Here is a 21,806-nt window from a genome sequence, read left to right as displayed (position 1 = left end):
CAATTGAATTAGGAGGAAATGGCCATTACTTTCATGTTCTACTTTAGTCTGGTAAAATCACTATTCTAAGTTTCACTGAATGTTTTGAAATCGAAATGGCAGGATTACACATCAAGAAGAGAACTATAGTGGGAGTGTTAATCGTGTGAGAGAGCTAGTATGAATAACTTAAAAAATATTGATTTGTTTCCTGAGATTATTATTATTTTTTTAAACTAAATTGAGCTTGACTTCTATTGACCATATCTTCCGGAGTCAATAGTTTAAAGCTCCCCTGATACACACGCTCGCTTTAGGAGGGTCATGTACTGCACTGCTTCGTAATTTTCCCATGGAAGCAAAGACGGGTTAAACGACATGGGGTTCACGGAGGGCCGACGATGAAGCACTACTGAAGACCAGACTCCGCTGGCGCTAAAACGCTGGTCCCTCCCGGCGAAAAGGCATCTTGCCTTAAAAAAACAAAACAAAACAAAACAAACTATCTCCAAAATAACAATAACAAGCACCCTTTCTCGCTAGAATTCTCCTGATGGCTGCAGCCCAGAGGAAGCAGAGCTGGGGCAGCGGCCAGGACGCCACCAGAGGCAGCGAGAGGTCCTCCTCGGCGTGGACACCCACAGCCGCTTCCCGAGCCGGCTTAGCTGCTCAACGCTTGCCGGAGCGAGGGCGGTGCCGCCCGCCGCGCCCTGTCAGCTCCTCCCCGCTGCCAGCCTTCCCAGGCAGCCTGCGAGGCCCCGGGGGCGCCCCGCCTTCCGCCCCGCCCGGCCCAGCCTGGCCCTGCGGAGGCGTCCGAGTGCGCGCGCGCGCGGCGCGGGCCCGGTTCCCCTTCGGAACGTCCGCGCCCCGCATGCGCAGTCGGCGCCGGCGGTCTCCGTTTGTTTGAACAGGAAGGCGGACATATTAGTCCCTCACGGCCCCCCTCGCCCCACCCCCCCAAGCACTCGCCGCGCGACTCGCCCTTTCGCCAGCCCGGGCCACAGCGCCTCCCAGAAGCTCCCCCAGCCGCAGCCGCCGGGACCGGACTCTCGTCTCCCTCACCGCCCCCTCTCCAGCCCGTCCTCTCCCAAGTCTCCATCGGGCACCGACCTCGCCCTGCCCCGCCGGACACCGCAGCAGCAGCCCCGGCAGCGCCGGGACAAAATGGGAGACTGAGGCTATCTTGCGGGGACCAGCTCTTGGCTGAGGCGGATCGGTGCGTCGGGCCGGGCCAAGTGGATCCGGGGATGCAGGGCTAGACCGTCTCCAGCGCCTCAGAGAGGAGCGGGCCCGGCCCGGGGCCCGAGCGGCGGCGGCGGCAGCGGCAGCGGCAGCTGGCACAGCTCCGCGCCCGCCCTTCGCTTTCGCCTTTCCTCTTCTCCCTCCCCTGCTGCCCGGAGGAGTCTCCACCCTGCTTCTCTTTCTCTCCTCCCTCCTGCCCATCTCGGGACCGGGAGCCCTCCATGGCGAAGGCGGCCGGGGCCCGCTAGGCTGAAGCACTTCGCCGGAGCGACGAGGCTGGTGGCGACGGCGCTGTCGGCTGTCGTGAGGGGCTGCCGGGTGGGATGCGACTTTGGGCGTCCGAGCGGCTGTGGGTCGCCGTCGCCCCCGGCCCGGGGTCTGGAGAGCGGAGATCCCCTCAGTGAGGGGGAGGAGGGGGAACCGGGCGCACCTGGTGACCCTGGGGTTCCGGCTCCTCCGCCCCGCGGCCGCGAACCCACCGCCGGAGGAAGTTGGTTGAAATTGCTTTCCGCTACTGGTGCTGGTACGAGGGTATTGTCACAGTAGCAGCAACATGTCGACTGGGGACAGTTTTGAGACTCGGTTTGAAAAAATCGACAACCTGCTGCGGGATCCCAAATCGGAAGTGAATTCAGATTGTTTGCTGGTGAGTAGCACTGTTCTCTTTTGCTTGTCGGAGGTTCTGTATTTATTTCCTTCCTCTTGCTTTCAGTCTGGTTATCTGCAAAAGAAAGTTTCAGGTGTGCATCATCTTGGAAAACACCAAAATCTGGTGTTTTTCCTGAAGAGTCTTGGAGTACCATTGAAAGCTCATGCCGTAGCCCTATTTATCATTGGACTGGCTCTGCACTCTCTGAACTTTTAGCTCTGACTCAGTTCATCGTTACACAAAAGATACTTATAAGCCTCTATTGCAGGCGATCATATAAAAAGTTACCACGTCAAAGTCATTACTACGTATATAGTTTGTTGAATGGCGATCTTAGTAATATTAATCCTTCCTATCGGTTTGACAGTAAGGTTGGAAAAGACTGCTTTCCATTTACAGCTATTTAGCTCCTTAGGGGTTTAATTTTTAGACTTGTGACAATGTAGAATCGATATTGAGGAAGTGATTTTTGAGCCAAAATGTCACAGGTGATTTGAGTCTGAGGAACTTTTTGCTGGACTATTATCCAAGATAATCCAAGATAACTGATGGTAGGTCATCACGATATTAACATCTTTTACAGTATTGTTGATTAGAAAAGTACTGCACAGATATTTTGTCATAATTGCCTTTTTTGGTGGTGTTGTGCTTAACATTATAACTTTTGAAACATTCTGAGAAGTTTTTATGATATGAAAGGCCGAAACACTATTTTAAAAATTCTTCAGTGGTTGATAGCATGAATAATTAATTATCTGTAGATAACTGGAGTTCTTAAGTTTTTTCAATTTCTCCTAATACTAATAGTTGCAAACTATTTGTAAGCAAGTTTTTCTTTTACTGAACAACTAAAAGTTATGTAATAATCCTATTTTGGCCCAGACAAAACCACATTATCTTAAAAGTTTCAAGGAATATGTATATGGATAGTAATTTACAACCTTCTCAGAGAATTAATGTTAGATGTCCACAGTATTTGGGATTAAAATTAAGTGAATTAAATAATGCCATTCAGAGAAATAATACCATTTTAAAACCTCATCTTGAATCAGGAAAATGATGTAGATCATTTAAAATTAACATGTATTTCAGTTACTCTAAATACCTGTGTATATATTTTTTAACACATATGGATCTACAAGAAAGTTTCTCCCCAAAGCTTTCTAAATTACTCTAAGCATCCTTGACTGTGAAATAAGAGTTGTGGGTTGTATGTTTGAATGTCTCACCCACATTATGGATGCTCTTCATATAGAGAAACAAAAAAGAAGGTTGATGCTTAATACAATTGAAAACATTTTATTGAATAAGAGAAGGAATTAGAACTTATCTTTCTAGGAAGGATTTCTATGACTTTTAAGAAGTCTAATTCTTCTTTTAATATTTATCCAATTTTTGTATATCTCTTGATTTTACTTTGCTTTTTGATCTCCTTATTCCATGAAGCAGTGTTACAGGGAGGGTTTAGTAGGAGTTTTTTTTGGTTTGTTTTAGTTGTCTTCTAGCCTCTTGCCGTAGCTTCATTTGGTGGGAACCTCACAAATTTATTGAAATATGGAGGATATAAGGAAATGTAAGTTATGAATTCTTTCCTTGAAAGTCCAATCTATTTCGAAAAACAAGTCCTAATCTCACACATATACACAAAAATAAAGCAAAACATTTCACAGATTGAGAAAATATGTGATAAATTTCAAATGATTGGTATAGGTAATAAACACTCTTGGATATTGAAAGGAAGAACTCTGTGAGTTGAGAGAGCCACAGTATGCTGTATGCTGGATGGATAGGATTTAGATAGAGGGTAGTCAAAGGGGGAGTGGAAGATAACATGAACAGAGGGTGGAAACATGATGGGCTAGCACATGCTAGGGGAACAGAAGATAAAGTTGGAAGGATAGATTGGGGTTAGAGTGTGGAGGATTTGATTGCTAGGCTAAGGAGTTTAGATTTTATTCAGTATGTTGTGGCTATTAAATATTTATAAACAGGACTGTGCTAGGGTGAATGAAGATGAATGTGGTAGTTGTGTGCAGGATGGGTTGTGTGGAAAGAGACTGGAGATGGGGTGAGATTTGAAGTTTTTAAAAAAATTATTGTAATAGTCCAGCACTGATTGAAGCTCAAAATTGGGGTATTAGAATGGGGAAGGAGAGTTAATGGAATTTGATTGGCAGGGTTGGGGAGAAGGGGCAACCAAGAAGAATAGTTAGATGACTAAAAATTTTAAGCCTGGGTTATAGGGAGACTGCTGAAAACAAGTCAGGTTTGGAAATCACTTGGGAAGAATTGGCAACAGATAAATTCAGTTTTTTTGTTGTTGTTTGTTCTTATTATTATTATTTTTTAAATTATTTATTTATTTTTGGCTGTGTTGGGCCTTCATTTCTGTGCGAGGGCTTTCTATAGTTGCGGCGAGCGGGTGCCACTCTTCATTGCAGTGTGTGGGCCTCTCACTATCGCGGCCTCTCTTGTTGCTTAGCACAGGCTCCAGACGCACAGGCTCAGTAGTTGTGGCTCACGGGCCCAGCTGTTCCGCGGCATGTGGGATCTTCCCAGACCAGGGCTTGAACCCGTGTCCCCTGCATCGGCAGGCGGACTCCCAACCACTGCACCACCAGGGAAGCCCCTATTTTTTGTTTTTTAAAAGAACTTTTTTTTGATAAATTCAGTTTTATATTTGTTGTGTTTGAGGGGATAGTAGGACAACCACAAAGACATCTGTAGACTAGATCTGTAGATCTGTAGACTATTGGAGATATGAAACTGAGCTCATAATTAAAGATAACAGTTTGGAAATCATTTGCACACAGATGCAAGTTGAAACTGATACAATGATAAAAGGGTAAAGAACAAAGAGGAAGAGTCAAGAAAATAGGCAGGTAGTCATGCCCTCTCAGAGTTAGGACAGCCAAGTACCTTGGAGCCCAAGACCTAAAAGAACATAGTCAACAGACATATTCCCCCATCCCCTTTTTTCTGTTGAGTTCCATAATTGCTTATTGATAGCTGTTGAAATTTTATTATATTAATCTGAACTTGGTAAAGATTGAATTTTTCTTTGGAGGCAGAACCCTTTTTCCAGTTTTGTAGCATATAACATGAATTTTCTTTGCATGATTATTTTATGTTTATCATCAAACATTCATTCATTTATTCAACCATGCAGAATGACCTACCAGGCAGCTTCATCTTTTTCAGTGAGTCTGTTTTTACTCTTCCCTGTCTGGACTTTGGACATCCCATGTATTGTAGGAACAATACCCTTTTTAAATTGATTGACTTTCCCTATTATTTTGGCCTTTGTTGCTTTATTTAGCTGATACTTATTGAGTATGTATTATGTGCCATGTGCAACACTCAAGTTCTAATATTTTTTTGGTAATCTCAGAAAATAAAGTTGTCAAATTATGTTTTCTTGACTAGACCTACTCTTTTTAAAAAAAATTTATTTATTTAATTAATTTATTTATTTTTGGCTGCCTTGGGTCTTCGTTGCTGCCTGTTGATTTTCTCTAGTTGTGGTGAGCGGAGGCTACTCTTCGTTGCGGTGCGGGGGCTTCTCTTTGCGGTGGCTTCTCGTTGTGGAGCACGGGCTCTAGGCGCGTGGGCTTCAGTAGTTGTGGCTCGTGGGCTCTAGAGTGCAGGCTCACTAGTTGTGGTGCACGGGCTTAGTTGCTCCGCGGCATGTAGGATCTTCTCGGCCCAGGGCTTGAACCCCCTGCATTGGCAGGCGGATTCTTAACCACTGTGCCACCCGGGAAGCCCCTGGCATAAGTCTTTTAAACCACCTCACCCACAAAGAAAACAGCTTTTTTTGTTGAGTATTAGTAGTTATAAAATAATGTAGCTGGGAGAAGCCCTGATAAATGATTTCTTCAACTTTTTCTTGAACACATTTATTTTAAAAACCAGGTAAGCCCATTTTTCATATTGCAAATGTAAATGCTAAAATAGTCTGCAGATGCTAAAGTAATACGGTACCTATTCACTCGTTTCCTAGATCATCCAAATTATTCAACGTTGGTTTTCTGTAAGTCAGATTCTTTCCAGTGTCCAAATGGTTCTCTTACTGTCCATGTTATAGTTTATAATGATTATCAAGAGCTGTTTTTCTTTTTCCAACTTTTTTTTTAACTTTAGTATTATTTTATCTAAGGTTTTTAAACAATTTTTCAATAGTTTTGGATACCTCTGAAAACAGTAAGGAATAGAGTTTAATTAACGTTTATTTTTCCAGAGGCAAAAATGCCTATAATTTGTAAACTAAAAAGGAAAAACAAAAGGCAGGTGAGTGGGAAGGTTAGGTATATATTTGTCTTGAAGTTTGACATACATTTCTTGAAAATAAAGCTGACTGTAGCATCTTTTTTTTTTTTAGTTTTTGTTTCTGACCTTTTTTTTTCCAGTTTTATTTAGTTGGTGGAGGCGTAGCAATGAGTGAGTGGCATAGAGGGAAGGCAACCAATAATAGATGAACAGTGCATACTGAGTTCCAACACTGCTGTCCCCTTTGTACGTATTTGCTGCTACTGTCATTCATTAGTCTTTCAGAATGTAGAAGGCAAATGTAAATGAAGTTTTGAGTTTTTCCTCTTTAAATTCTCTTTTTCTGGGCTTCCTTGGCCTAGTGCTTTTCCATCTTTACATTGCTGACTTCTTTTTCCTTCAGCCTCAGTCTTTGGCCCGTAATACTTAGCTTTCTCTTCACCTGTGTTGGAGAATTCATCCATTCTCATATCTTCAGCTGCTGTCATCTCTGTACCCATGATATCCAGGTCTTTATTTTTTAGTCTTTTTGCTGTTTTTGAATCCTAACTACCTGACTGCCTATTAGGCATCTCTACTTGGATGTCATATTTTTACTCAAATTACTAATATTCCAAAATAAGCTGCATGTCACATAACTTGCCTGTTTTGTCATTAACACTGCTAGTGTGCCTGTCACTCAAATGGAACTTTTGTTGTGTACTTTAACTTTGACAATCCTAGGTCACATGTTGGATTATTTCAAAAGATTGTGGCTAGCATTCTAGATTCTAGATTATTGCTGTATGGTCCCTCTGTGTGTCCTGCCAGTTGCATTGATCACATTTGGGGTTATATTACTGTTGGTGGAATGAAAAGACTTGAGGTCATTAAATCTTTGGGCCTTAAAGCTATATGCTTGCTAGTGTTCATAATTCATGAGTTAATGAGTGTTACCAGTATCTGTTGCATATCCGGTTAGTTCGGATCAGACTGTTTTGAGGTCATTCATTCAGCAAATCTTTGTGTAGGTTCCAAACGTGGATTCAAATGTAGGCTCTGTCGTGTACTTACCAGATGATTTTAGGTGAATTATTTTAACCTCTCAAAGCTTGTTTCATCTTCAGGAAAGTGGAGGGGTAATAGTACTAGATTTTCGTAAAGATTAAATAATGTAGACAAAGCAATTATCACAACATGTGGCATTTAGTAAGCATTTGTTAATTGCTAACTATTATTTTTGTCATATTTATAGTATTCCTGTTACATGCTAGTCACTGTGCTTAGGCTGGAAGTTGATATTTATTGTCTTCTCTAAGTGCAAAGTAATTTATCTGGCGCTTCAAACCATGCTTGTAAATTCATAATCCAGCTGTACTTTATTTGAAGTGTCCAAGCCAGTTGTTACTGACAATGGAGACATTTACTTGAGATTCAGTAGAATGAGGAGGGGCTTTTGGAGATTGTTTATTCATTTAGTCATGATTTATAACATACCTACTTTGTGCTAAGGGTTCAGATTGATAAAAAAGACAGTTGGGAGCTGGTTTACAGAGATTTAGTTATCTTACTGTCTTTCTGTGTGTACCTTATACTTTCACTGTTCTGTTAAACAGCCCTTCTTGCACTACAAGAACCCTGTGGGTGTATGGAGAGGTGGCTCAGAGTAATAGCTGAGACATGAATTGGGCCATTCATTAATCTCTTGAGTCAGAGCTGTTTTTAATCCAGAAGAAGGAACCACATATAATATTTTATAATGAACAAAGAGTAAATTACCAGTTTTATTTTATTTTATTTATTTATTTTTAAAATTTATTTATTTTTGGCTGTGTTGGGTCTTTGTTGCTGTGCACAGGCTTTCTCTAGTTGCAGCCAGCGGGGGCTACTCTTCGTTGCGGTGCGCGGGCTTCTCATCGTGGTGGCTTCTCTTGTTGTGGAGCACCGACTCTAGGCTCGCGGGCTCAGTAGTTGTGACTTGCAGGCTCTAGAGCACGGGCTCAGCAGTTGTGGCACATGGGCTCAGTTGCTCCGCAGCATGTGGGATCGTCCCGGACCAAGGCTCGAAACTGTGTCCCCTGCGTTGGCAGGCGGATGCCACCAGGGAAGCCCCAATTCCCAGTTTTAGATTAGATTTTGCATAACTTTACAATTTAGTTTTATTTCACGATTTTAAGTTTTGATGTGTTTATATGGTAAAAACTAGAGATTCTGATATATGACAGAAAGGCCCACATATCAGGAAATACTACATAAGGAGTTCTGTTGCTGAAGATAGTCTAGTAGCTCCCCTTCCCCATGACCATCCCCACTAAAAAAGAGGTACATCCATTAGTTTAAGCCCAGAACATAGCTGATGAATACCCCACACATGTATGTACAAGGAGGTGAACAGATACTACTGCATTCACAATGGAAAATATTTTTTAAAATATCCTGTTAGCATGGTATAGTGAAAAGTACACTGGACTGGAAATTCAGAGCATTGGCATATCCTTGTTTTGCTGTTAACTCTCTGTGTAACCAAGTAAATCTTCTTTCTCATCTGGGCTTCAGTTTCCCCAATGAAGAATTGGACCATGTAGTTGCTAATGTCCATTGTGTCTCTAAAAATTCTATAAGTCTTTGTTTATTATAATTCCATAAACACTTAAAAAGTTGTGTTATGATTTATTATTTAAGAAGGAAAATTTTAAAGTTAAGTGATTTGGGGGTAGAAGTATAAGAATAGGAACCATCTTTGGTAAGTGCTATTTTTGCAACTAGTTCTACATAGCTTTAGAAGATCATCCTAAGATAACTTTTAATTGTTATATTTGGCAGTTATTCTTTTTTGCATTTGTGACTTGTGTCGTAATTGTAGGGGTTTGTGCTTTTTAAACTGAGAAAGTAGTAATTGAGTTACTTATCTGTATTTCCATTAAAATGTATACATGTACTAGTTTACTTTTCTAATGTGTCTGCCCTTCCTGTTTGTGATTGTGAGATGTAAGAGTACATTTTCATTATAGTTTCTAAACAGTTCGTAGGAACTTGAGTGTTCAAATTAACATCCAAAGTTTGGTGTCTTAGGAGAGAGGTTGTCTTAAACATGTATCATATTTTAAAGCATACCCTAACCTGTGTCCCTCCTTTATTCCTATGTTTATTTTTATTATTTAATTTTAGTCTATTGTTATTCCCATACCTTATTTATAGTCTTTATTCCATACTTTCTATACTGATTTTTGGCAAGAAATTGAAATTTTATCTTAGATTGTTCCCTGGAACTAATTTTGAAATAGTGAACTACAGTTAACTCTTCTTTTTTCTCTTTGCTGTTATTCATTCATTAATGAATAATGAATTCATTTATTCAGCAAATATTTATTTGCTGTGTACTGTGTGCTAGGTGCTCTGGTAGGCACTGGGGACCCCATGGTCAGTAAAAGCAAAGGGCTCTGCCTTCATGGAACTTACAGTCCCAGGAACAGGATAAGTTATGAGCAGATATGAGTGGGGTAAGGCTTGAAGGGGAGGTAAGAGATATGATCATGCATTTTCTCTTAGGTGGAGTATATTTAAAGATTTGTGGTGAATTAGTCTAAATGTATAATTTTCAGATATGTCTGTAGATTGTATGTACTGGATTCCCTTGAGGACTTGTTAAAAATGGAACCTGAGCCCATGCCCAGACAAACAAAGTCAGAATTTTGGGGGATGAGTCCTAGAATCCTGCATGAGATGTGGATTCTTAGACATGGTCAAGTTTGAAAACTATGGTTGTAGTGGAAAAAACATGGATTTTTGTTTTGTTTGGTACTTTTATAAATGAAGAATTTCAAACATACACCAGTAGGGAAAATAGCATAGTGAACCCCCATTACTCAGATTCAGCAGTTTTCAAAATTTTGTCATACTTGCTTCATCAAACATCCTTTTTCTTGCAAAAATATTTTAAAGCAAATTCCAGATATTGTCATTTCACCCTTACATACTTCAATAAACATCTCAAAAAATTTTTTTCTTACATTACCACAATGGCCATTATCGTGTCTAACAAAATTAAAAGTACCTTGGTACCATAAACTCCCAGTTTATATTCAGATTTCTCTGGTTGTCTAAAACGATGTCTTTTTTGCAGTCGCCTTATTAGAATCTAGATTCAGACAAAGTCTACATGTTGCTTTTGTTTGTTAGGTCTTTTAAGTCTCTTTTTAACATAGAGCAGTTTTTCCCCCATCTCCTCTATCTGCCACCCCCATTGTCTTGTTGAAAAAACTAGGTCATTGGTACCATACAGTGTTTCATATTCTGGATTTTTTTTGTTTGTTTCCTTGTCATGTCATTTAGCTTGCTCCTGTATCTTCCATGTTTCCTGTAAGTTGGTAGTTAGATCTAAAAACTCGTTTTAATTATTTTGACCTTTTAGTCAGGAGTGTTTCATAGATTGTATTTTCTTTTGCATCACATCAAGAGGCATACAGTACTTGCTGACTCACGCTTTTAGTGATGCTAAGGTTGACAAGTGTGTTCAGGTGGTGACAGCCTGAATAACTTGCTTTGTAAAATCCTTTAGTATCCTTTCAGCTAATGGTTCCATCCACTTATAATTTTTATTTATTTATTTTTTTTTGCGGTACGCGGGGCTCTCACTGTTGTGGCCTCTTCTGTTGCAGAGCACAGGCTCCGGGTGCGCAGGCTCAGCGGCCATGGCTCACGGGCCCAGCCGCTCCACGGCATGTGGGATCTTCCCGGACCGGGGCATGAACCCGTGTCCCCTGCATCGGCAGGCGGACTCTCAACCACTGCGCCACCAGGGAAGCCCGGGACTGTGGTTTTAAGTAGAGATAGAAGCATGTTGATCTGCTAGTAAGGGAACAAGGGGAATATATCCCCTGCTGTTATCAGCCTCCCTCCCTACAGTCTCCTACTGCGGTCTCCCTTTGCCTAAAAGGCTGGTATGCAAAAGAACTCATTAATCTAGTCCATAAAGTTCAGCGGATAAGATATACCCAACACTTATTTATTTATTTCTCTCTTTTACTTTGTTTTTTATTTTTGGCATCATTGTGGAAACCATTAAAAAATATATTTGACGTGTTTCAGTCAATTTTTGTCATCTTTGCTATGCTCAGTTTGTCCTGTCTTTGACTAATGGGAGCCTCTTTACATTGACTCCCATCTTATTTGTCTATGATCTTAATAATCTTTGAGGGAGCTTCCTTGTTTCTTGGTGTAATAAGATGACCAGGCTCATCTTGTACATACATTTCTTGCCCCAGACTTGGAAATCAGCCGTTTAGTGGGGAACTGGATGCTAGTACTCATTACTACTGGTTGAAATTGCTTCTAATCCTTGTTTAATAATTAGGGCTGTGAAATTTTATTTTTGGAAAGAAGAAAAAATACTTTATACCGATAATTCTAGTTTCTGTTTATCATCACTTTGTATTTTTTGCTTTTACATGGAAAAATCTTAGTTCTAATAACACTAACAGAATTACACATTTGTTTGATTTCCAAGAATGTGGGTATGATATAATGAAAGAAAAACTGAATGGTTGGTGGGTGATGGTGGGTGGGGTCTGAAGTACAGAAGTGTACTCTCTAGTTGACACTGTAAATTGTAAACTGAAAAATTGTATGGCCTTGGACAGCTAATATCTACTCTCTGACTGTTGGTTTTCATTAGGAGTATAGTACAAAATTCACTAGTTGAAACCATCTCCAAACTGTCTTTAGATACGAGTGTATTTAAATTCCCAACCTTATTAAGAAATTCTGTTTTAGATATGTCTTCTATCCCTTAGTTGATTTTAAAATTTTAATACTTTAACAGTAGGACAAAGAAAATGTTTCCCTAATTTTTATCATCCACTTTAAAAGTGTTTACTCATCTCATGCTAATTGTATTTCCTTTGTTTATTTCTAGTAATATCTAGTCATGGAGGCAATATAGCATAGTGGTTGAGAGCATGAGCTTTGCAGTCAGACTGTGATTTTGAATCCCAACCAGGTCAGCCATTTAGTAGCCTTGTGAGTTTGGGCAAAATTCTTAACTTTTTTAGGACTCAAATGCTTACATCATCCTCAAATGAGATTAATCATAGACTCTCATAGGGCTGTTAGGAATATTAAATGTGTTAATGCTAGTGCATGTAACATGCTTTGCATAGTTCTCAGCCTTTAGTTAATGTTAGCTATCATTATCATCATCATTGTTTTCATTATATGTCTTCATAAATTGTTCTGGGAAAAAGGACTTTTGTGTTGACCGAGAGCATTATTATCCACCTCCCCACTCCACAGGCCAACTTTTTATTTAGTTGAGTGATCTTGGACAAGTTATCTAACTTCTTTGAGCCTGAATATATTTAATCTGCAAAATGAGAATCATGATAATATTTACTTCATGGGTTTAATCATGAGGGTTAAATGAAATAATTTATATGCAAGTGCTGTAGTTTCATCCAGGTGTTAATAGTTACTCCTTTCCTTGCTCTACCTTTATATTACAGATTTATGAAGGTTCCATTGTAGTTAGAAATACTAGTACTTGGAAACTTTGGAGAAGAGTAGAATGGGATTCTTTATTTGAAATATTTCTTGAATCTGATCTTTGCTTTCTTTTATTTCTTCCCTACTCAAGTCGAAATTTTCAACCCAACATTCTTGGGTTTAGTGGGACACCCTAGCAGTTTGCCCGTATAGTCCATACTGTATCTTTCTTTTTCTTAACTTTAGTGCTTTTGGTTATGTGGTCTTAGCTTCCCTATTTACTTAGTCTTAATTCCTACCATTCTCCAAAATAGACTGTATGTTCCAGGTGGATTTCCTCACTTTCTACAGCATGTTGCCTGCTCTCCCACCAGGCCTTATCCTTCTCTCTCTTTGAGTTCTCCTCTATGTCCTTCTTGCCAATTTTCTCATCTTTATAGTCTAACATAAGTTACAACTGTGTTATACTGTTATTTTCTCTTTTGAACTTCTATAGTACTTGTAATCTGTCTCATATAGTTTAGAACTTGATCAGAACTGTGTTGTGAGTCTATCTTAAGTGTTTAGTCTTACCTCTCTAATGAGAATTACTAATGAGGGTGTAGTAATTTTGGACATTATTGTTCAATGAATACTTTTTGATTGTTGTGAATGATTATCTGCCCCCACCCCACCCCCCTATTCCCCTGTTCTTTCTCTCTGAATTAGTTAGGACGCTGTCAGTTATACATGATAGCACTCAACTTGAATTTTTGTAGGCAAAAAGAATTTCTAGAGTCAGAGAAACCTGATCTCATTAAAAGTATAAAGATTCAGTTGAACTTCAATAAGAACTGGAACTTGGGCCTCAAATGGAAACAGGCCATTCTCTCTTTATTCTTATTCTTGCTTTGTGTTGTCATTCACACTGTAGACTGGTTTTAGTCACTTGTGTGGAAGATACTGTTGCCCAGAGCACTGGAGTTTTATATCTAACAGCTTCAGCTTCAACCACTGACTTTAAATCTTGGAGTCTCAAATCCAGAGCTCTGGAGCAAAAGATGCATCGATTCAGCTTGGGTCAGGTGCTCACCCCTCAACTAATCTCTTGTGAGAAGGATCACATGAGAACTATGAGAATGGGGAGGCAGTTCCCAGGAAAAGAAGAGCAGTGGGGCAAGGCAGACTATAACATAGATGTTCCTTATACCACTCCTCCCTTCCCTCTTTTTTTTGACCTTGGCTGGATCGCTTAAACTCTCTTCAACAGCCTATTCTTCAGTCTGTGAAAGGGAGTTAATAATAATTTATTTCATAGGGTGATGGTAAGCATTAAATGTGGTCATCTGTAAAGCATGGTTTGAAACCTCACAAAAACAATTGTGTAAGCTGATGATAGATGGCTGCCCCTAGGTCCCTTTTGCCCTTATGCCCTGTGCTCTTCTGCGCTGGCCCCAAAGCTTTTTTGTCTGTAGGAGTTTATCCTGCCATTCTAGGTTGTTAGGTGGTCTTTTGGAATTACCTGTCTCAACCCAGTCCCCCATAGCTTCTGTCATCTTTTTGAGTAGAAGAGAATGAAGTTATTAACCTCATATAGCTTTTCTCAGGTGGTTTTAGAGTAAATATTTATTATAATTAAATGAATTATAATCTAAATAAAAACAATGGGCTTATTTTTGTAATTGTAGCATTCATGCTCAGTCCCTGCCCCTTCCTTTCTTCTTATAGTAGTGGCAGAGTAGCCACTTAATTTAGTGAATTGAAAGCTAAGGGCCTATAGAGATTCTACTCCTTTTTACCTGTATTAATTAGGAATCTTTATTGTAAAGGACTGAAAACTCAACCCAAATTAACTTAAACAACAAAGAATGTTTATTGCATCTGAATACTTGATAGGTAGATTCTAGCTTCAGGAATGTCTTTTTTCAGGGCTCAAATGATGTGACTGGGAGCTGGCTTTCCAAATCTGCTTCTTTAGTATTGTCTCCTTTCTCAGATACATAACTCCTTGTGGTTGTAAGGTACTTGTCATTAGCTTCCATGAGTGCTTGTTCAGGCATAGTGGAAGAAAAAGTCTTTTCTTCTAACCTTTAAATAGAGTTTCTAACTGATCTGTCCCACTAGATCACGTGCCCATATCTGAACCAGTCACAGTAGTCAGAAGAATGGTGTGATGGTAAGCGTAGGCCTCCATCATGTGCTCCAGTCTCAGAACTGGGAATGAGTCATCTTATTCCAAGACAGAGTATTAGAGTTGCATGAGGGGAGGGATGGAAATTGGAGTTCAGTTTCCAAGATAGGGGGAAATGACCTGCTGGGCAGTTGCAAACAGCAGTTATCTCCTATATTAGATGGAGATTCCTCATCAAGAGAGACCCAAGTTATGATAGTTTATTCTTCCTTATTTTTTTTGTAAATGACCTTTTTACTAAATTGTTAAGTTATCTAACATTAGAGTTAGCATAAGGATTGTCAACTAGTTGCTAAAGACCGCCAACTTAAGACCACAGCTGGGATAACATTTGGTCCTTTAATGAAAGGATGCCTGTATGCTGCTTTGCCTTAGTGATAAGTCTTTGGGTAACTTAGTGAAAGATTTCCAAATGCCTGTTCATGGATTAACCATATCAAAACCAAATACAGATTCTGGCAGGCCTCACTACAGCCTTACTGTACGAGAATTGAAGTTGGAAGATGTAGTATGCTGAAATTTGTATTCTTAACAGAGTCTAGGTGATTGCATAGCCAGGTTTGGGAAGGACTGAGTAGTTGCCAACTAGCTAGACATTATGCCTCCTGCATATACCTAATTTGGGAAGCTGCTGTGAGGAAAACAAATTAGATGGAAGTAGTAGGATTGGATAGAAAAGAACTTGCCTCCCTTTTAAGAAAGTATTTTCTCTTTTTAAAAATACGTTTTAAGAAAGAACAGGTTATATGAAAAAGAATGAACGTTTTCTGAAAAAGCTGGTTTTGTTCTAGTTTGTTTGGTTGATCTGATTTCAGGCGGGGCAGGAAATCAGATTTGATAAAGAATTCAAGTAGTGTTACCCTCAGTCATCATTGTAACTCCCCAGTACCTTGTTCCTTTGCCAGCTAAAAGGAAAGGACCTCCTATTTTCTTAGTACTTATGAAGAAATTGTTTAAATGTGAATAGGCTATGAGAGAATAGTATAGTATATTTAAAAAACAGATTTTTAAAAAATAAATTCGAAAGAGATAGGAAATTTACTGTTCCTATGAGATTAAAATTTTTTTCCTAAATGAAAACATATTTGAATTACTTAAATAGCTCGTGGGCTTCTGAGCTATTATATATTGAGATATTGATGCTCAACATGTAAGCTCCATGAGAGCAGGTATCTGATTGTCTGGTTCACTGATGTGTCACTAGTTCCACGAGCAGTGCCTGGCATATTTTAAGTTTTAAATAAATATTTGTTTGTTGTTGAATTACTAGAAAATGTTTTTGTTTGTTTCTGTGATGAAAGCCAAGAACAGCTGACATGAGGTTAAGAGATACGGTGTAATTGGTAATTTATTTAAATCTAAGCTGTATCTGTTCTAGGGGGATAATATATTTTAAAACTACAAGTGGTATGTATAAAGGTATAGGTGGGTTCCCCCATTCCCCAATATCTTTTGTTTTTTATTTACTTATTTATTTTTATTTTTGCGGTACGCGGGCCTCTCACTGTCGTGGCCTCTCCCGTTGTGGAGCACAGGCTCCGGACGCACAGGCTCAGCGGTGAAGGCTCACGGGCCCAGCTGCTCCGTGGCATGGCCCCGGACCGGGGCACGAACCCGTGTCCCCTGCATCGGCAGGCGGACTCTCAACCACTGCGCCACCAGGGAAGCCCCCCAGTATCTTTTAATTTTGGATGAGGAACCAAAAGCCAATATATTCATTTTTATAAGACTTTGCACATTCATTATTTTATTTAATCTTTACAACAATCCCATGGGCTGGCTGATGCAGATACTATTCTTTATAAATTAAATTAAACCTTAGAAAAGGTAAGTGAATTGCCTGACATAACAGCGTATAATCAGTAACTGGCAGGCTTTCAAAGATCCTTCGTCTGTCGTATAGTGGAAAGAGCATCAAAGTTGTAGATAGCATGCCACAAAGAGAAGTGTCTCCACAGTACTTAGGAGAGTGCTTTGTACACAGACTGCACAAAGTGAAAAACATTTAAATTGAAAAGTATGGGCATTGGTAAAGAATGGAGTGGGGAAGATGAGGTATGTAGTAGTAGGGAAAAGATCTTGCTAAGTGTTTATTGACTAGGTTGGAGGGGGAAGGTAAGTAAGTTCTGTAGTATTTTACTTCAGAAGCAGTGGTCTAGGACTTGACTGGGTAAGGGATGGGAGTCAGTTCTTTGATTGACTGTGCAGTGTATTTATTGCAAGGTTCAAATAGCTTTCTGCTAAAACGTAACTTTGTCAGATTTGACACGTCTGGAAAGTGAGTATTGGTAGGCAATCTAAGCCATGAAGCACAGTGATCTGAAGTAGAATAAAATGAAGCATGATGATTAATGACACCATCATGCACATTAATTTAACAGTAGACAGTAGTAACATTTTACTGAATTGGTATGAAATAAGATACGGGATAACTTTGGGAAAATGTTAAAAAAATTAATATCTGTGTATTTGGTGCAGGGATTACTGTCCTATAACAGAACTGAACATTTATCAGGGGCTGGGGATGGGCTAGGGGATTGACAGCATAGAGGTACAAGGGAACGTTTAGGGTGATGGAAGTGTTCTGTATCTTCATTGTGGTAGTGGTGGTGGTTATACAGCTGTTTGTCAAAATTCATTGAACTATAAACCTAAAAAGGATGAATTTTACTTTATGTAAATTATACCTCAATAAACCTGAGTTTTTAAAAAAGAAAAAATACTTGGTGAAAGGATTAGTAGTCCTGTGACAGAACTAAACATTTATTTGCTACTGTCAGTAATATGGCCTTTGAATATGAGGGATGTGTCTGTGTGTGGCTTCACTTATGTATGTATGTGTCACTTGGGAAGGACCTGTGCTGTCTGAATTTTGAAATGTGATGATTGAAAAACAACTGGTAATATTTGTGGCCAGTGATAAAATTAGAGCTTTTATGTGGAAATTAGAATTTTGGATAACTTGTATTTGCCACCCTGAGCTTGACAGCTTTCCAGTGCCTAAAGACTTTTCTCATGTAGTTGGTGGTGACATTAATAAATGTGATTTTTGAATATTATGTGATGAAATGTATCAACATTTGGAAGAGCTCATAATTTTTTGGAAGAGCCAATATTTTCTCAATGACCAGTATTTTCTAAATGACCAATTATAAAATCACCTATGAGTAAAAGATCTACTCGAAGTACAAGATAGGCCGTTAAATTTTTTTTTAAAATTTATTTACTTTATTTATTTTTGGCTGTGTTAGGTCTTCATTGCTGCACGCGGGCTTTCTCTTGTTGCGGTGATTGGGGGCCACTCTTCATTGTGGTGCGCGGGCTTCTCATTGCGGTGGCTTCACTTGTTGTGGAGCACGGGCTCTAGGCTTGTGGGCTCAGTAGTTGCGGCTTGCAGGCTCTAGAGCGCAGGCTCAGTAGTTGTGGCACATGGGCTTAGTTGCTCCGTGGCATATGGGATCTTCCTGGACCAGGGATCAAACCCGTGTCCCCTGCATTGGCAGGTGGCCTCTTAACCACTGCGCCACCAGGGAAGTCCACCATTTAATTTAAATATTACAAACTGAGCACAAAAAGTTCATTGATACAGTTTCAGATTCCATATTGCAAATGACTTTTTTTTTTTTTTTTTTTTAATGTGTCTGTGCCATGTGGCTTGTGGGATCTTAGTTCCCTGACCAGGGATTGAACCCAGCCCTGGCAGTGAAAGTGCAGAGTCCTAACCACTGGGCCGCCAGGGATTCCCTAATGAATTTGTTTTTAAAAATCCATTCTGATGATCTGTCTTTTAGTCAGTGTGTTATGAGTATTCCCATTTAATGTAGTATTAACGTGTTTGGGTTTGTCTCCCATTTTATTACTTATTTTGTACTTCTTCCCTTTGGTTTTTGTTCCTGTTTCTCTTTCTTGCCTTCTTTTGGGTTATTTCTACATTTTTTAGTATCCATTTTAGTTTATCTATTGTGTGTGGGGTTTTTAAATAAATTTATTTTTTATTTATTTATTTTTGGCTGCGTTGGGTCTTTGTTGCTGCGCACGAGCTTTCTCTAATTGTGGCATGTGGGGGCCACTCTTCATTGCTGTGCTAGGCTTCTCATTGTGGTGGCTTCTCTTGTTATAGAGCACGGGCTCTAGGCACGCAGGCTTCAGTAGTTGTGACTCAAGGGCTCTAGAGCGCAGGCTCAGTAGTTGTGGCACATGAGCCCAGCTGCCCCGTGGCATGTGGGATCTTCCTGGAGCAGGGCTCAAACCTGTATCCCCTGCATTGGCAGGCGGATTCTTAACCACTGCGCCACCAGGGAAGTCCCTGTGTTTTTGATTATATTTTTTATGCAGTTTTTTAATGGCTGCTGTTCTAGGGATTTCAGTATACATGCCTGACTTTTCACAGTATGCTACCACTTTTTAAGGAATGTAGAAACCTTACCACCATAAATGCCCCTTCACCCTCCCCTTTATGTTGTAGTTGTCTTATGTATTTCAGCTATACACATTGAAAATCCCATCAGAAAATGTTATAATTTTTGTCTTCATTGGTCAAATGTATGTTAAATAACTAAATAGGAGAATAGGTAAATTTATCATTTTGGTTGCTCTTCTTTCTTACCTCATGTTCCAAGTTTCCTTCCACTATCGTTTTCCTTCTGTCTGAAGAACTTCCTTTATGAGGTGTTTTTTTTTTTTTTTTTTTTTTTTAAGTAGTCCTTTTACAGCAGGTCAGCTGGCTATGAATTTTCAGTTTTCCTTCCTCTCAGGCTGTTTTTATTTCATTTTCATTCCTAAAGGATATTTTCAGTGGCTATAGAATTTTGGATTGATAGTTCTTTCCTTTTGATATTTTAAAAATGGTGTTCCACTTCTTTCAGAGGTTTCACATAGTTTCTGGTGAGAAATCTTCAATTATCCAATTCATTCTCCCCCTGTAAGTAATGTCATTTTTTTCTGGTTGTCCTCAAGGTATTTTCTTTGTTTTTAGTTTTAAGCAGTTTGATTATGATGTGTCTGGAAGTAGGTTCCTTTGGGTTTATCCTATTGGGGTTCACTGAACTTGAATCAGTAGCAAATATGGGAAATTTTCAACCTTTGTTTCTTCAAATATTTTTACTGCACTAAACTCTTTCTCCTGTCCTTTTGGGACTCTTAATAGCACAAATGTTCCCCTTTTTGTTGTTTTCCCACAGGTTCCTGGGGCTCTGTTCATTTAAAAACATTTTTTTCCCTTTGTTGATTAGATCATTTTTACTGATGTATCTTCAGGTACAGGCATACCTCATTTTACTGTGCTTTGCTTTTTTGCACTTCACAGATACTGCAATTTTTACATGTTTGTGACAGCGCTGTGTTCATCAAGTCTGGTGGTGCCATTTTTCCAACAACATTTGCTCACGTTGTGTCTTTATGTTGCATTTTGGTAATTCTTGCAACATTTCAACCTTTTTCATTATTATATTTATTATGGAGATCTGTGATTAGTAATCTTTGATGTTAGTACCATGACTACTGAAGGCTCAAATGATGGTTAGCATTTTTTAGCAATAGGGTATTTTAAAATTAAGGTGTGTGCATTGTTTTTTAGATATAATATTATTGCACAGTTAATAAACTGCAGTATAGCATAAACATAAATTTTATATGCACTGGGAAACCAAAAAATTCGTGTGACTGGCTTTATTGCAATATTTGCTTTATTGTGGTAGTCTGGAATCAAACCCACACCATCTCCAAGGTATGCCTGCATACTGAGTCTTTTCTCTTGTCATCTCTATGCTGCTATTGAGCTTATTGAGGGTGTGTTTTTCATTTTGGTCATTGTATTTTTCCCTTCTGAATTTTCCATTTAGTTCTTTTTTTATTGCTTACACTGTCTAACCATTAATTCCAAGTGTTTGCCCTTATTTGGGGGAGCATTTTAATAATAGCTGTTTTCAAAGTCTTTGTTAAGTCTTTGTTAGATAATTCCAACCGATGTGTCATTTTGCTGTTGGCATCTGTCATTTGTCTCTAACTTTTTGTTTTGAAATAATTACAGATTTACAGGAAGTTACAAATATAGTGCAGAGAGATCTAGTGCACCCTTCACCCAGTTTCCTTCGATGGTTACATTATGCATAACCTTGGGACAGTATCAAAACCAGCAAATTGCAATTGGTTTGATGTGTATGTATAGTTCTGTGCCATTTTTCCACATGCATAGATTCCTGTAGCCACTGCTACAATCAAGATACAGAACTATTCCATCAGCACAAAGATTTCCCTGTGTTACTTCTATATAGTCATATCCCCCCACCCCCCATATCCCTAACTCCTGGAAACCACTAATCTGTTCTCCATCTCTATAATTTTATCATTGGAAGAATGTTATTAGAAAAAAATCATACAGTATACAACCGTTTGAAATTTTTTTTTCACTCCTCATAAAGCCCCTGAGATCCATCCCCGTTGTTGCAGGAATCAGTAGTTCATTCCTTTTTATGGCAGGGTATCATTCCATAGTGTGGATATACCACAGTCTGTTCAGCCATTTACCTACTGAAGATAATTTTTGTTGTTTCCATTTTTTGGCTATTAGAGATAAAGCTGCTATGAGCATTTGTGTGCAAGTTTTTGCATATACAGTGTTTTCATTTCTCTGGGATAAATGCCCATGAGTGCAAATGTTAGGTCATATGATACTGGCTGTAAAACTATTTTCCAGAGTAGCTCTACCATTTTATATACCACCCTGCAATGTATGAGAGATACAGTTACTCTGCATTCTCATAAGTATTGTAACTATTTTTCATATTAGTTGTAATGAGTATATAGTGATATTTCATAATGACTTTAATTTACATTTATTTAATGGCTAATGATATTTAGCATCTTTTCATGCAGTTATTTGCCAGTCAGTACATCCTCTTTGGTGAAATGTCTGTCTATATCTTTTGCCCATTTTCTAATCAGATTTTGTTTTGTTTTTAACATCTTTATTGGAGTATAATTGCTTTACAATGGTGTGTTAGTTTCTGCTGTATAGCAAAGTGAATCAGTTATACATAT

General features: G+C 39.2%; 1 protein-coding gene across 3 annotated transcripts in view; it reads left to right on the top strand.

The window, feature by feature from the left end:
* The first annotated feature begins 965 nt into the window (after positions 1–965).
* Positions 966–21,806, top strand: part of ROCK1 (Rho associated coiled-coil containing protein kinase 1) — a 148,316-nt gene continuing 127,475 nt past the window's right edge. For 2 of the 3 annotated variants that reach the window (XM_081252047.1, XM_081252046.1), the window contains exon 1: positions 966–1,867. In XM_081252047.1, coding sequence (XP_081108173.1) covers positions 1,775–1,867 — 93 coding nt within the window. In that variant the 5' untranslated portion in view covers positions 966–1,774. The remainder of the gene's footprint in view (positions 1,868–21,806) is intronic. The other variant, XM_081252048.1, reaches the window with a different exon arrangement.

This window comes from Mesoplodon bidens (assembly GCF_964165515.1).
Source record: "Mesoplodon bidens genome assembly, chromosome: 13".
NCBI classification, from domain to species: domain Eukaryota; kingdom Metazoa; phylum Chordata; class Mammalia; order Artiodactyla; family Ziphiidae; genus Mesoplodon; species Mesoplodon bidens.
This window is presented reverse-complemented; position numbering and strand designations above follow the sequence as displayed.